This window comes from Leptopilina boulardi, unplaced genomic scaffold (genome assembly GCF_019393585.1).
Source record: "Leptopilina boulardi isolate dan_hultmark-lab unplaced genomic scaffold, ZJU_Lbou_2.1 LbouV2_259, whole genome shotgun sequence".
NCBI lineage: Eukaryota > Metazoa > Arthropoda > Insecta > Hymenoptera > Figitidae > Leptopilina > Leptopilina boulardi.
In genome coordinates, this window is record NW_026137817.1 from 684,053 (window position 1) to 701,238 (window position 17,186).

The 17,186-nt window shown below is 22.9% G+C and overlaps 3 protein-coding genes across 3 annotated transcripts in view; 2 read left to right on the forward strand and 1 right to left on the reverse strand.

The window, feature by feature from the left end:
* The window catches only part of LOC127280978 (flotillin-2), a 297,326-nt gene that overhangs the window by 62,360 nt on the left and 217,780 nt on the right, over positions 1 to 17,186 (reverse strand). The window lies entirely within an intron of this gene.
* Positions 479 to 8,327, forward strand: LOC127280972 (glucose dehydrogenase [FAD, quinone]-like). Its single transcript, XM_051304428.1, has 4 exons — positions 479 to 594; positions 3,326 to 3,997; positions 5,573 to 6,080; positions 7,491 to 8,327. The coding sequence occupies exons 2-4, from the start codon at positions 3,335 to 3,337 to the stop codon at positions 8,198 to 8,200; spliced, it is 1,881 nt and encodes a 626-aa protein (XP_051160385.1). The 5' UTR covers positions 479 to 594; positions 3,326 to 3,334; the 3' UTR covers positions 8,201 to 8,327.
* Positions 11,483 to 17,186, forward strand: part of LOC127280965 (glucose dehydrogenase [FAD, quinone]-like) — a 41,410-nt gene continuing 35,706 nt past the window's right edge. Inside the window, exon 1 of the mRNA XM_051304401.1 lies at positions 11,483 to 12,650. Within this exon, the coding sequence (XP_051160358.1) occupies positions 11,679 to 12,650 (972 nt within the window). The 5' untranslated portion in view covers positions 11,483 to 11,678. The remainder of the gene's footprint in view (positions 12,651 to 17,186) is intronic.

The following is a 17,186-nucleotide window of genomic DNA, read 5'->3' on the forward strand; positions in this document are numbered from 1 at the left end:
CAAAGGGTCACGGAAAATATTTTTGAAAAAGTAAAATATTCTTAAATATTGTATTATTATGCTAAAATATAATAGAATATTAAAAAAAATGTAATTATATTTAGGTATTAAAAACACAAAACTATTCGAAATTTTTAAAAATTTGCAAAAAAATAGTTTTTTAAAAATATTCAATTATACTTAATTAAAAAAATTTCAAAATTCAATAAAAAGAATTTCAAAAAATTAAATTTAATAATATTTTAATTTAATTATATTTGTAAATTTAATAACATTTATGACGAAATAGTTAATGAGAATTTTATGAAAAATTATTTATTTATTTTTTGTAATTAATATACGTTATTGCATAACTGTAAGACTATCGCAAAAATGATATTATATGGAACAAAATATCATTTAGACGAGAAATTGAAAACCTTGGTCAAATGCAGACAAAAAAAAAAAAATGTTTGTCCCCTGAAAAAAGGAAGGGATTCAATACAATATCTTTGAATTTCATTCTTCGTCAGACTACGTTGACGAATAGAACCAAATTCATGACGTTCAACAATCAACTGGTGTTTTTTGATTAAAATATATAACAAAACTAAGGTAATTCTTATTGTTTTAATAAATAAAAATTATTTAATAATTTCTGTTTTAAAATTTAAAAATTTTGAAATTAATTTTTATTTTGATTAATTTATTTAATTTTTAATAATTTTGATTTTAAAGTAAATAAATATCTATAATTAAAAGTCAAGCAAATTATATATTTTTTAATTAATTATATTAGATGAAACAAAAAAATTTATTTGAAACAAATTTAAATTGAACTAGAAATCACAATAATAAAATAAATTAGAATTAAACAAATAAAATGTTTGATTCAAAAATACTCTTTCTCTCAGTGAATGTTCACTATAATATTATAAGTTAAAAGACAACAATTTTAGTAAATTTTGATGAATATTGATTATTTTAACAAATTTTAATTTTTAAACATTTGCTTCATTATTAGAATTAAACTATTTTTATTTTTATTAGTTAATTATATTTATTAATTTTTCTAATTTGATAATTTTTCATTTTTCATAGTTTTTTGTAAATTGTATAATAAATAAAATCCAAGTAAAAATAAGTGACATTAAATTATTTTCTGTAAACAAAAAGAAAGAGTAAAACCTCAGCAATGATTAAAATAATGATATACAATTGAAATCATTATGGGAATTAAATTATTTTAGAATTTTAAACGACAAAAAATTACCAATGTAAAAACTATTTCAATGATAAGATTGGTGAAAATATTTTAATATTCATTTTTAATTTTTTTTTACGAATAGAGTTTTGCAATTTTTTTTTAGCATTCCATTTTTTCCATGTAATATTAAACGAATTCTGATTTAAAGAGTGTCAAAAATGATTTTATTGTAATAATTAATTAACTTGACTACTAATAAATAAATATTTATTTTAATTAAAGAAAATATGTAATTAATATTATTTAATTCAAAAATACATTTATCTGTTAAATAGTAAAATATTCAATTATTTATGCTAAATAACCAGAATTACATTTTTGATCAAAAAAAATTTTTGCGACATTTTTGGTCCAAACAAAATTTTATTTTGTTTGTTTTTTGGTTTTTTTTTTAAATTAAATTTTTCTGAAAAAAACATTGTTTATTTTAAGAAAAATTTGTTATTAAATTGAAATTGTAATGATCAATGTTAAAAAAAAATAAAGACTTTTAATTAAAAACAAATGACAATTTATTGCTACTATAAAATTGCAACTTATTGCAATTTAATTAGCTAATAAATATTTTATTAAGTATTTAAAATTTTTACTAATAATTATTAATAATAAATATTACATTATTGAATTAATTTCATTAATTCTTTAATAAGAGTATAATTTATTAATAAAAATATTTTTAAAAAAGTTTATTTACAATATATTATCACAACTGAAAATTAAAAAATTGTCAAGGTTTCGATTTATAATTATAATTATAATAATAATTAATAATTAATTAATGAATTAATTATTAATAAGTATTAAAAATTATTAATAATAATTCATCTTAAGAGAAAGCAAATTAGTTTCATTCAGTTTTTTGGCAAAATTTGTTAGTTCAATTTATAAAAAATATTTTCAATGTCAGAATAACAAAAAATATTCTAAATTCTTGGAAAATAGTGTTATTTAGTTAAATAGGTATTTTAAAGAATTTTGAAGTTAAAAAATTTAAAAAAAACACAAAAATAAAACTAAATTAAAATTTCAAAAATTATTCTAATCTAAAATTATTTTTTTTATTCTTATGTTATACCTGATATAATTTTTTTTAAATCAGTATGTATGTGTTTATTCTTAAATAATGTCGTCATTTTATTTTTTTTATATTTTTATTTAATGTTATTTATTTCTTTCGTTTTTAAATTTCAACATTTTTTATACTTTTAAAATTCTATTAATTTTTATTGCGGAAAAAAATCAACTCTACTAGGAATCGAACCCTCAAAGTTTATAGCACAAGTCGAGAAGGATAACCACTAGACCAATTCGTTGGTAAAATACCAATTTAACAGAAGCTAAAATAAGGTGCACTTTTTTTTTTAAATTCAAAAATAGTACTAAAATATGTTGAAAATCAAAACAAAAAAAAAAATAGTTTTCTAAATTCTTGGAAAAAAATTTTCAATCAAATAAATATATTTTAAATAATTTTTGAATCAGAAAAATTCTCAAAATTTTAGATAATAAAAATTTTAAAAAAGTCTAATTCAAAAATTATTCAAATCCAAATTTTGTTTGTTTTATTTTTAAGGTACATATAATTAATATTTTTTTTTTTTTTTTTTATTTAATCAGTTTTCTTCGTCCAAGCAAATTTTTTGATTATTTCAAGAAATTGATTTCGCTGAACTAATAGAAAATATGTTTGAACGTAACAAATATTTTTTGCTATTTTAACCAAATTATTCTGTTGGCTATTCTCGCTTGTATGTGTTCATTCTTAAATAATGTCATTTTTTTTTATTTTTATTATTTTATACTTTTCAAATTCTATTAATATATTTATCGAGGAAAAAATCCAACTCTACTGGGAATCGAACCCTCGAAGTTTGTAGCATAAATCTAGAAGGCTAACCACTAGACCAATTCTTTAGCAAAATACCAAATTCCACAAAAGCTAAAATAAGTCACAATTCTTTTTTTGTAAACTCGAAAATAGCAACAAAAAAAAAAAAAAAAAAAAAAAAAAAAAAAAAAAAAAAAAAAAAAAAAAAAAAAATAGAATAGTATCCTAATAAATTTTTCACTGATTTTTAGAAAACAATAATGGAGGCTTGTTTAGGCCAAAGTTGCGCACTGGCAGCAAGTGGAACATCATCTGGATTACTCTTTATAGAACTTGTTCGAGCACTTTTAGGAGCACAATGTGCTCTAAATGTAGACAACATTTATCCAGAGGATAGAACAACAGAATTATTAGATGAAAATTTAGAATTTGATTTTATAATTGTCGGTGGTGGAACAGCAGGTTCCGTTGTTGCTAGTCGACTATCCGAAGTGAATAATTGGAAAATTCTTCTCATTGAAGAGGGTAAAAATCCATCAACAATGAGTCGAATTCCAATAATGTTATTAGCATTACAACATACAGAGGAAGATTATAAATATCAACTTGAACCAAATGAAAATTATTGTCAAGGAATGAAGGAAAAAATTTGTCATTGGTCAAAAGGCAAGGCACTTGGTGGTAGTTCAGTGACAAATGCAATGTTACATGTTCATGGCAATGATCGAGATTACAATCATTGGGCAAAAATGGGAAACGATGGTTGGAGTTACGAGGAAATTTTACCCTATTTCAGGAAGTCCGAAAGTTATAATGCCGAATTTGCTGCACGATTAGGCAGCAAATATTTCGGAACAAATGGTCCCTTACCCATTCGAAAGTTCAATCACTCAAGCAATTTTATGTCCAATCTTATAATGCAGGTAATTATTGTGCGTTTACATATATATATTTATTTAAATATTTATTTTCTTTATCTGAAAGCAATATAAAAAAAATATACATAAAGCAAACAATATAGTTCAATTCATGAATATTTTATTTCCTCATTCAGTGATCGGTAAAATTTCCTCTATAAGGAAGTATTAAAAAGTATATATCAGAATTTATGAGAGCAATTCAGAAAAATTGTTTATTTTATAACACAATATCATTTGAATTTGAATAAAAGTTTTCTTTTTTTTCGTTAAAGCAAAATTTTAATATAATTTGAAGAATTTTTAACAAAAAAAAAAATTACCAAATTAAAATGATATATAAAATTTTTCTATTTAATATTAAATAAAACTACTTTCTTTTTTTTCAAAAATTTTTATAAAATTAAAAATAATATTTTTTACATTATATGTGACGTGCTCTAAAAAAATGGACCTAAGCTTTATAATTTATAGAACATTATTGGTGTAAAAGAAACTCGATTGTGAGAAGCCCTCTATCAGACTATTTATAAACTATATCACATAAAAGCGCCAATTTTTAAAAATAAATAAAAAAAAAAAATTTTTTTAACTAGAAAATTTCCTCAAGGAGCAAAAAATAATAATACAACTAGTGAATTAATATTGAAAATTAAATTTTTCATAAAAAAGCAAGCAAAAATTTAAAATTCTTTGATATTGTTGATAATTTTGTTGATACTGACTCAGGAACAAGTATATATCTTTTTATACTAAAAATTTTGAAACTCGATTGTGAGAAGCCCTCTATCGGAACATTCATAAACTATACCACATAAAAGCGCCAATTTTTAAATTTTAATCAAAAAAATGTTTTTAACTAGAAAATTTCATAGACAAATAAAAAATAAGCAAAATAAAAATAGTGCATTAATATTGAAAATTAAATTTTTAAGAAAAAAGCCATCCAAAATTTAAAATTATTTGATTTTGTTGTTCAGGACCACAAAAAAAAATCGAACTTATTCCAAGGCAAACCGAAATATCACGAACCTTAAGTCCGATTTGTTTCATCACGTCAGGATTTTTTTCTAACCTCAAAAAACATGTCTAATCAAACAAGTAACTCAAAATTCTTGTGAGCTTGGGTTCTAGGGGTTTTTGTCGTTACTGATTGCAAATATGATCACAAATTTTCCAAATTCAAAATGGTGGACAAATTTTTAAAAAAATCATTACATTTTCATACAAATCAGTATCTAGGGGTTTCTGGGGTCGCCGTTCACGAATCCGACGTCAAATTTTAAAAATACAAAATGTCGGATGCAATATTTTTAAAAATTATTCTCCATATTACATCCGCCATTTTGAATTTTGAAAATCTGAAATCAGATTTGCAATCAGCGACCCCAAAAACCCCTACAACCCAAACCCACAAGAATTTTGAATTACTTGTTTGATTAGACATGTTTTTTGAGATTAGAAAAAAACCCTGACGTGATGGAGCAAATCGAACTTCATATTCAAAAAAATTTCCTCACCTATAGCAAAAAATAACAATAAAAAATAGTGAATTATAATTGAAACTAAAAATTTTTTCAGGCAGCACGTGAATTAGGAATTCCAACATTGGAAACATTCAATGGAAAGGATTATGTTGGCTATGGAGAAGCTGATGGAACATTAGACAATGGATTGCGTGTAAATGCAGCCGAAGCATTTCTTGCACCGGTAAAGGATAGAAAAAATTTATATATTATTAAATCAGCAAGAGGACAAGAGATATTAATGTCAGGAAAAAAAGCAACTGGTGTTCGTGTAAAATTGAACAATAATCAAATCATTGATGTGAGAGCAACAAAAGAAGTGATTCTATCGGCTGGTACTATAGAAACACCACAACTACTAATGTTATCGGGAATAGGTCCAAAGAAACATCTCGCTGAATTTGGAATTAAAAATCTAGTCGATTTACAAGTGGGTCAAAATTTACAGGATCACGCACTATCATTTGGTGTACAGATTGTGTTTGAGAATAAAACTGGACAGGAATGGAAAATAAGCGACTTTTTCTTAGATTCTTCTTATGACTTTTTAATGCACAGAAAAGGTGAATATATATTTTTATATAATTATATATTATATGCTATTGTGTAATTTCCCTTAGAAATCATTAGTTAAAATTTGCAGTTTAAAGAATTTTATTGGATATAATTAATTTTTTTATTCAAATTTTCATTTATCGAAATAGCATTTGACAGAATTTCTTGATAAACGAATTTTTTTAACAGATTTTTTAGGTTCCTGAATTTTTGATTGACAAAACTTTTATTTTACAAAAATTTCTCTTTATCCAACTTTTTAATTTAAAAAAATTCTCATTTAACTTGAATATTAATTATTCTTATTGTGACAGAATTTTAATTGATTTGAACTTTTAAATGACAGAATTTTCAATTCATTGAATCATTAGTTCGAATTTTTATTTTCGAAAATTGTTATTTGAAAGAATTCTTAAAATGCCGAATTTTCATTTGTACGAAATTTCAAGTGACCAAAGAAACACATAACCTATAAAAATATTTTGACGCGAATTTAAAAATTAACCAATCACAACTTTTTCTTGACAATTTCTGATTGGGTAATTTTAAAATTCGTGCCACAATCTTTCTCTCGATTGTAAATTCGGACATTTGAAGTTTCGGACAAATAGAAATTCGGCGTTTTAAGAATTCTATCGAATAACAATTCAAGCAAAGTCAGTTTAACTCAATCACATTAGGCTTTTGATATAACCTCAAAAAAACCTCAAAATTCGCCTTCAAAATTTTAAAATCAAGTGAAATTCTGATTTATGAGTTTTACCAGGTCTACTTTATGTTTTTGGTATCGCTGAAGTTGAATCTAAAGTATATTTAACCCTATCATGTCAGGCTTTTGAAACAAATTCAAAAATCCCAAAATTTGATCCCAAAATTTTGAAATAAAAAAACTTCTGATTTATAAGTCTTATCATGTCTAGTTTATGTTTTAAGGGTCGCTGAAACCAAATCTGAAGTCTATTTAACACCGCATAACATCAGGCTTTTGACATAACCTCAAAAAAATCACCAACATATAATTTTTAAAAAAAATTTGAGGTTATGTTAAGAGCCTGACATTATGGTATTAAATCATGAGTTAAATAGACTTCAGATTCGGTTTCAGCAATCCCAAAAACATAAAATAGTCATGATTTAACCTCGAGCTGAGAACATGAATTTTTTTTGTGTGCCTGTGTAATTATTTATAAAAATAATTGAGCTACCGAATCAAAGAGGGGCACATAACGCCTTTGAATTACATTAGTTATGTGTCCTTCTTTGATATGGCAGCTAAACTATACTCAATAAAATTCTTTACAATGAAAATTTAAATCTGTTGATTTTGCATGAAAAATTCATGCACTTCATAATAATAATAATAAAATTTTGTAGAGAAAAAAAGGAATTAAAATTTTTTTTTTTTAATTTTGAATTAGGTGAACTTGCAGCAACTGGTGGAATTGATCTCCTCGGTTTTCTCAACACTGACGATCTATCGGCAAAATATCCAAATATTGAATTTCATCATGCACATTTTCCACGTGGTAAAGTTTTACCATTGGACACAATGCTCAATGCATTTGGTGCATCGGATGATTTAAAAAATCAATTATTGGAAGAAGCATCGACCAAGGATCTACTATTCTTTTTAATGACAACACTTAATCCAAAAAGTATTGGTGAAGTAAAATTACAAAGTAACAATCCAAATGATCGTGTTAAAATAATTCCCAATTACTTGAAACATTCAGATGACGTGAATACTTTGTTAAAGGGAATAGAATTTTTACGTTCATTAATAAATACAAAAGCAATGCAAAGCATTGGTGTTAAATGGAATAAATATGATATTCCCAATTGTAGAAATATGGAATTTGATACCGATGATTATTGGAAGTGTAATTTTAAACATACATATAATACCGTTTATCATGCAGTGGGTACGGCAAAAATGGGACCAAAAAGTGATGAAAAAGCTGTTGTTGATCCACGACTCAAGGTACATGGTATCGAGAGACTACGCGTTATTGATGCTTCAATAATGCCAAAAATACCAAGTGCAAATATAAATTCAGCTACTCTTATGATTGCTGAAAAGGGTTCTGATATGATTAAAGAAGATTGGACCGAAAGAGATGAATTGTAATCTCAAAAATGTGATAATTACTTTTTAAATTTATATTTTACTTCTACTATATTCATTTATATCTTTTATAGTTATAAACTACACTGAAAGAAGGATTTGGTTTTAAATATAAAACTTTTGCTTGGTATTTGAACAAATTTTTTTTGTTGCCTCAACAAAATTTTAATCGTCCCAACCAAAGTCTAGTTAAGGTATCAAAAATCCGTATTTTCTAATTTTGATTGTCATAGAAAATTTTAAGGTATTAAAATAAACTGCAACGCTTATTATTTTAATCCAATTTTGCTTATTTTAATACCAAAATGGATTAAAATAAGCAAAATTGGATTAAAATAATAAGCGTTGCAGCTTATTTTAATGCCTTTTAATTTTCTGTGGTGTTAACCAAAGTTTGATTGAAATCAAAATTTTATTGAGGTACTAAAAAATTTTAATTGGTTAAATACCAACCAAATGTTTTGTTGTCAAAATCAAACCCCCCTATTTTTTTTAGTGTAATTAGTAATGATAAATAATTTAATATAACAATGATAAAAGATATATATTGAAATGATAACAACACGATAGATTTAATCAAAAATTAAGTAAATTAGTATAAGGATAATTCAATATTACGAAAAATGTTTTTTCACATTTCTGATCAAATGACGGTTAATTTTTTTTTTTTTTTTTTGTGCAAAAAATTGTTACTGTATGTGAAAATTAATTATGAGTGTTAATAAATTGAAATTTTTAGAGCAAGAAACTATGGAATTTTTCAAAGTATCCGAAAACATTACACCTACAAATTTTGATCAATTTACTTACTAATTGTTATAATGCTTGAAGATAAAATTCTCTACATAACGCAGGGATTTTTTATTTGAACAAAAACTGATATACTGAAATTTTTTTGATATATTTTTTTCAAGTATTTTTTTCTGACCACATTGATTATTATTAATCGATTAATAATACAAATTAATTAGCAAATAATTTGAATTTAACTAAATAGTTGTAGTAAAAATTTTTGAAAATTTTGACAACAAAATTAAAACGGAAATTGATACTGAAGAGACATAATAATTTCAACTCGTAAATCTGGCGAAAGAACAAATTATCGAAAGCAATAACTAAATCCAAGACAGGAATCTAGAGAAAAAAAAAATTAAAGCATTGAAAACGCAGAAATCAAGTCAAATGGAAAGCGGAGCAAGAAGGACCGTAAAAATGTTAAGTAATTTATAGCGCGAGTCACACTTCTTATATTCTTTATATATATATATATACATTATTAATTTACTTTTACATTATGAGAAAAAGGTTTCATTATAAATAAAAATATTGTTTCCAAATATTTTTCTTTTCGTTGGTTAAAAATATTTCTTAATGAAAATTAATATTTGTATAATATATGATAAATAAATTTTTTTTCTCGTAACTTTGAATTCAGAAGTGTGTTTCTACTGGAAAATTTCATTGTATCACATTCCTGGATTTTTCACACTTTCTTTTTTAATGGTAAAATAAAATAAATTATTAAAATAAATAAATTACTTAATTATTAAAATTAATGAATTAATAAAAAAATTAATTAATAATATAAATTAAATAATTAAATTAAAAATTAATTAAATTTAAAATCAATAATAATTATTAAATTAAAAATAATTATTAATTAAATAGTAATAAATAATAATTATTTCTCACTATTAAATCTATAGTAGACGCATTTAATTTTATAAAAATTCATTTTGTTTACCTTACTTTGAAATTGCGATTAGAATAACCCAAAGTACGATTTCTGTTTTAGTATTGTTCTGGTCTTACCTGTAACATAAATAAAAAAAAATTGTTATTAATTTTCTCATACATAAATGAATAAAATAAATAAATAAGAATAAATAAATATTCGAATTGAATATTTAAAACATAAGTATTAATTAAAAATATTTTTCAATGTTGAAAAATTAAAAAAAAAAACATTGGCTTATAGGAAGTAGAATAGAAAATTTTTAGCAAGATTTCTGAATTACCAACCGATAATATATAAATTGAACAAGTTGGTGGCACTGCATTACTTGTCACAATCTGACATAAGGCCTAAGCAGAATAAAATCTCTAATGGTAAATCTTAAGCTTTTACATGAGAGAGAAAAGGACAAATATATTTCTATCCTTTTCTCTCTCATGTAACGATTTACGATTAGAGATTTCATTCTGCTTATAGGCCTAATCGCTCATCACATAACCTCAAAAAATAATTAAATATACTTTTCTTACATCACCGACCAATGTTACATCGTATTTTTCAATAATAACACTTCCTGCATTAAATTGTGTTCTAATTTTAAAAAATTCAATGCAAGTAGAAAATAAATTAATCGTATTTTAAATTAATTAATTACAAAAAAAGGTTGTCCTGCTCAAAAATTTGTGTCATTCACACAGACCTCGCAAAAATTTTTTACATAAATTTTTTTAAATCAATTTTTTACAATTAAAAATTTAATTAATTAATTTATAATTAAAAATTTAATTAATTTATAACTAAAAATTTAATTAATTTATAATTAAATATAATATAAAAAAATTATTACAATAAATATATATTTCTATAATATATACAATAAATTATACGAGACAAGAATATATTGTTAAATCAAGAATAGGATTTTTTTTTTTTTTTTTTCCAGTGAATGTCGTTCACATTTGAAAAGACAAACTAGCGAACCTTGCAAATCGTGATATCGTGTCGAACCTTTATAGCTCTCTAAGTCATTTTTATCAGCCTCCCCAATCTGTAAAGGTACATTCGCGTGCCAACCGTCTGTATCGAAACATTCAGATCGGAAAGTGTCTCATTGTTTTACAGTCAACAAACCAACTATTATAAAATATTTGTGTTCAGTTTTTAAATCCACTACAATATGAACATTGAATTTCGCATTGAACGAACATTTTTTTAAATTCAACAAATTTTCCAAATCAATTCAATAAAATTAACATTATTTCAAGTTAATTAATCCAGTATAATTATTATTTTTCAAAATTTCATTTATTTTTTTATTAATATTATTAATTTATTTCAAGTTAATTAATATCTTCCATTATTTTACAAATTATAATTTATTATTTAGTAATTTATTTTTTATTTATTTTTCAAATTTTTGTATCATTACGTAATTGTATTTTTTTTTTTTTGGGGGAAATTGTTTTCAATTGTGTAAAAATTCTACTTTAAAATGTGATGTGTTCTTTGGAGAAAAAAATTAGTGTCAAGTGTCAATAAAATTGTGTATTATTAAAAACAAAACTAATTTTTTTCTAATAATGCAGAAAAATAGTTTTTGCTACTATTATAATAATAATTATAATAATATCAATAATAATAATTATAATAACAATAATAATAGTTGAAATAAAATTTTCAAAGTATAAAGAACATAATTCAGTGATAAATAATTCCCAAACCCATTTGTGAATTTGAGAATAAATAATGTCGTGGGTACCGGGCAATTTGGCGCAATTTTGCACGGTTCATTCAAAAGTAACGGCATGTCAACCGTCAACATATTTATTTTTGGCATTTATTGCACGTCTTCTTGGCTATTCGGAAGATGGAAATAATAATTATGGAAGTGTTAGTACAAAGAGTTTCTCCACGCAATCAGAAATAAAAAATCCATTTATTGTTAATAATTTATACACATACACTAAACCAAATATTGAATATGATTTTACAGAAACATATCCTTTGGATCGTATTGGTTCATATCATATAAATACTGCACCCTATTATATTCCTCCTGGTATTTATACCAAAGTACAAGGACAAAAAAAATATCACACTCATTTTAATCATAAAACACCAAAATCAAATATTTTCCAACTCTATGGTTCGAGATATTCATTAACGCCAGTAACGGCAAAAAATGTTTTCTACAAATCATCAACGAGACAGGAACCAAGATTAAATTATGAAATTTATTTTCCCAAAACTAATCAAATTTATAAAAGACCAATTTATTTGAAACCAAAAAGAGATAGTTTTTTTGATCTCTTTCCCTTTTTGCAAGAAGAAGAAGAAGAAGAAGAACAAAGTACTTCTTCAATTCTACCCCGTGAGTATTATCAATTTTTCCCCGAGGATTTTAAACCAACGAGAAGGAAAAAAATTTCTCCATTTGCTGAAGAACGTTTGAGAAATAATGATCAGAGGATAAAAATTGATGATGATAATTTTTGGGGTAGAAATGATGGGGAACGTGATTTATCGGAATATGAAGAGGAAAATTTTTGGTCGCGAAATAATTATCAGCATGAAGAAAAAGAAGAGGAATTTCTAACTCAAGCTATTTTTCCACAACCAACGGGATTTGCCGTTAAGGAATATGATTTTATTATTGTTGGCGCTGGATCAGCGGGTTGTGTTCTTGCTAATCGATTATCTGAAATTCATCACTGGCGGGTAAATTTAAAATATTTTTTTTTATTTACAATTATATTTTATTAACATTTTTATTCAAAAAAAATTTATTTCAGTAAAAAAATTTACTTTAACAAGCTGAAAAAAAATATTTTGTGTTTGCAACAAAATCGTTTGATTATAGGCAATTTTGATTCTTGTAACCAAATTTTGGTTGGCTGAAACAAAGTTGTAAATTTCAACCAAAATTTGTTTACGACAACAAAATAATTTTGTTAAAACAACAAAATATTTTGGTCTAAAAAAACCAAATGATTGTTTGTTGTTCTAATAGCCAAAATTTGGTTACGACAACCAAACATTTTTGTTGACCAAAGAAAAAAATTTGGTTCAGCTAACCAAACATTTTTGTTATGCCATCAAAAAACACTCAACCAATTTTTTTGGTTGACTCAAACAAATTGTTTGATTACTTAAATACCAACAAAATTATTTTGTTGGCCCAACTAAATTTTGATTGCTCTGACTAAACATTTTTCTCAGTGCATAAATAATCGATTCCACGTATTTACTTATGATATTTTTAAATTCGAAAAAATTAACTTTTTTTTTCGTTCTTTTTGTAGAAAAAAGTGCTACATTGGCAAAAAAATTTTATTTAATTCAAATAATCGATTACTTGACTATTATCAAAATAACTATTTACTTGAATGAAATAATTTTTATTTAAATTAAATTAAATTGAATTTGAACCAATAATTTCTGTATTTAAAACAAATAACATTTAATTGACTGAAAATAAAAATTATTTGCCTCATGTAATTATTTATTTGGTTCAAGTAAATATTTATTTGATAATAATCAAGTAACCGATTATTTGAATCAAATAATTTTTTTTTTTTAATGTATTTTTAAAATTTTTTATAAGTACTCAAATTTTTGAGTTATGCAATTTTAAAAATCTAGGTTTTTCGAGATTTTTTTTAATGTCGACATAATTTTAGTGACATCTAATTAAAATTATTGAATTGAGAAATTTTTTTCTAAGATAAGTAAAGTTTTTATAAACAAATTAATTTTTTTTTTTAACTTTGAGCAAAATTTTTTTTACTTTTTTTTTATTTTTAACTTTTTAACATACCTGGAAAATTTTTTTTACAAAATATTCTTAGTATTTCCAGGTATGTAAAAATAAAAAAAGAAGTAAAAAAATTATGCTCAAAGTTAATAAAAAAAAAAAAATTTATTTAGCTTTGACATAAATAGATTATATTTTTTGTCAGTATACGTAAAAAATTGATTTGACAAGAAAATAAATTTATCTACTATTTTTCCCTCGATGAAAAACTTATTCAATGAGTGACAATATTTGAAATTTATAGACAAATTGAAAAATTCCTTCTTTGCCATTTAAACAAATATATATATGTGTTGTAAAAATGCACAAGATCGTTATAGATTTCGTAATATTGTGCATTTACGGTTTTTTCTTTTTTTTTTTAAGAGATATATTTGCGTAAATTAGCAAAAATTGTTTTATGTAAGTCAACTGAAACTGTCATTTTCAGTAATAATTCTTTCGAGAGTAAGACGATATTTTCTAAAGTGACATTATTAAAAGTGACATTAAAAAATATATGTAATAATATTTGCTCATCCAATAGCAATTAGAGGCATTGTACAAATTATTTTTTTTTATATATCTTAATTTTAGTGAAGTTGCAAAAATTGACAAGGGCTCATTTTAAAACTTATATCATACACTTTCACTTAATGAATAAAAAAAAAAATTTTTTTTCTTGTTTTATTTCAAATTAAAAATAATTTTTTTTTCTATTTCTTTCAAACTGATTTAATTTTTGCATATATATATATTTTTTTTATATTATATTATATTAAAAACATTTGGTTTGCAAAAAGTTATTATTTTTTTATGTGTCTAAAATTCTAAACATCATTCTTTTGGTCTATTAATTTTTTAACAATTAATACATGAATTTAAAAATAAAAAATATATTAACAATTAATAATTAATAAATTATTAATTTATTTTCTAATACAGAAATAATAAAATAATTCTAATAATAATTAGAAAATTTTATAATTTAATTTCAAGTTAAAAAAGTAGTAAACAAATTTTTCATTCATTCAGAACTTTAGAAATATGTTTTTTTTTTTTTTAATTTCCTTAAAATATAAATATCTAAATAAATTTATTTTCAAATCTAATACGAAATCAGTGAAAAATTTACAAATTTCAATGCAAAGTGATAAAATTTTTAGAAATTTAATTTTGTGAATTTTTCACTAATATTTAATAATTTGTATAGAGAATAAGGTGATGTAAAAATACATAATATATCAGTAAAATGAGCCCTTAATGACTTTTTTGCAACTGAAAATTAAGATGATATAAAATTTACACTATCTTTTAATTGCTATGTTATAGGTGGAACAAAAATTATAATAAGCAACAGGATAATTATGTACACATAAATAATGTTTCATGAAAAAAAATATTTTTTACTTCTATATAAAAAGTGAATTTTTGCTTCACACTTGAAATATAATTATCCAACATATTTGCAGTTAATTGAAAATAAAAATTTAATTTTACTTTAATGTTTAAAATAAACATTTGAATAAATCAAATAAAGAGAAAAATTATTTTATGACACACAATAGATTAGAAATATTTACTACTTTTTTTTTTTATTTTATAGCCTGTTAATAATAATGGAAATTTTTAGAACCTATTATTACATATTGCTATGCTTTATTATTATTTTATATTTGATTTTGGAAATTATTTCCAAGATTAAATATTTTATTTACATAATTTATGATATATATATATATATATATATATATATATATACACTTCTTAAAACTAATATTAATTATTTCACAATAATTGTGAGCAAATTATATTATTGTCATGTAGAATTTTAAAGTTTCGTAATCAATAATAGAATTTAGCATTCACATAATTTTACACTTAGTGCAAAAAAGTGTACAAAGAAACAATTATATTATTGCCTTAAAATTTTATGTAAACTCCTTTTTAATTGTTAAACTTAAAAAAAAATTATGCAAACAATTTTGCGAGAAAATTAGAAATAATTTTCAGTAAAATAAAATCATGTATGCTTTTAAAGCAAAAAAAAAAAAAACATTTTTTTTTTATAAAATTGAAAAAAAAATTTCGAAACAATATTATTGCTTTTATTAAAATGAAATATTTGCTTTAAATGCCAAAAAAATGTTTTTTTTTTTTTTTTTTTTTTTTTTGTTGAGAAAATTAGAAATAATTTTCTGAAAAAATTACATTTAGTAAAGTAAAGTAAGTTGAGACCAAATATTTAAATGTTTTCGCACGATTTCAACAAACACTTTTTATATCCTTCTGAACGTTTCTATTGAAAAATAGAAATTTCCACGAAATAGGAAATTACAAATTTCAAATACAATTCATTAAAATACTTTTCTATTTTACTTCGGTGAAGTTCACAATGTTTATAGGTCAACAATTGAAGAAGAAAGAAAAAAAAAAAATATCACACAGAATACAATATTTTTGACGTAAAATTTTTTCTTCTACAAATTTTTAATCAAAAATCAATAATATTTTCAGCCAACAAATTATAATAAATATTTTTTCTTCTAAATCGTTAAGAATTTCAACGTTCTCTTTTTTGATTAAAAAAAAAAAAAAAAAAAATGTGTGAAAAGGATTTTACAAATCTTTTTTTTTAATATTTCAATTTGTCTATAGATGCAATATTATATAAAAGTTAAAGAATATTATTTCTAAATTGTCTGAATTTAATTACGTAAAAATTTGTGAGAGTAATTATTGTCCGTTAAATTCGTATTTGACCTAAAACAAGACCTTTAACTTAAACAGTAGAACAAACATATATTATATATCTCATAATAAGAATTTATATAACTTATTCTTTTTATGGTCATTTAGGAGATGAATAAAAATTTGCTCCTGAGTGGATAAAGAAAGTGGAACGAATATAATGTTTAACTTTTTCTCGGTAAATTTTAAGAATATTTAGATAAGTTTTGACAACGCAATACGCATAAATACATGAAATATATAGAAAATATTGTATATAAATATCATTGTAATTTAAAAATGGGAATAATATTGAGATTGTTTGTTTTTTTTTTTAAATCGAAAGAATATTGTTCAATACTAGTATGCACTACTGAATACAGATAAACTTTGAAGTGTATATATTGGACATTCTATTTCAAACCGTACATAGAAAAAAAAATTGGACTCATTTTTGTTGCAACTTATTTTGAATTGGGTATCAAAAATGATTAAGGGACAAACTTCATGTTACTCAAATTGATTGATGAAATTGAATTTCTGTTATAGGAGTCATAAGGAATAAGAAAAAAATTTGGTACGATTTTGAAGTCTGTTTTCTTTGAAATGCGAGAAAAAATACTGAAACTGTTTGACTTTGATTTTCAAGTTTTTATGCATTGAGCGATAACTTTTTTTATCTTGCTGCCAATTGTCAAGATAAAAACTTAACAATACTCAAAATCTATTAC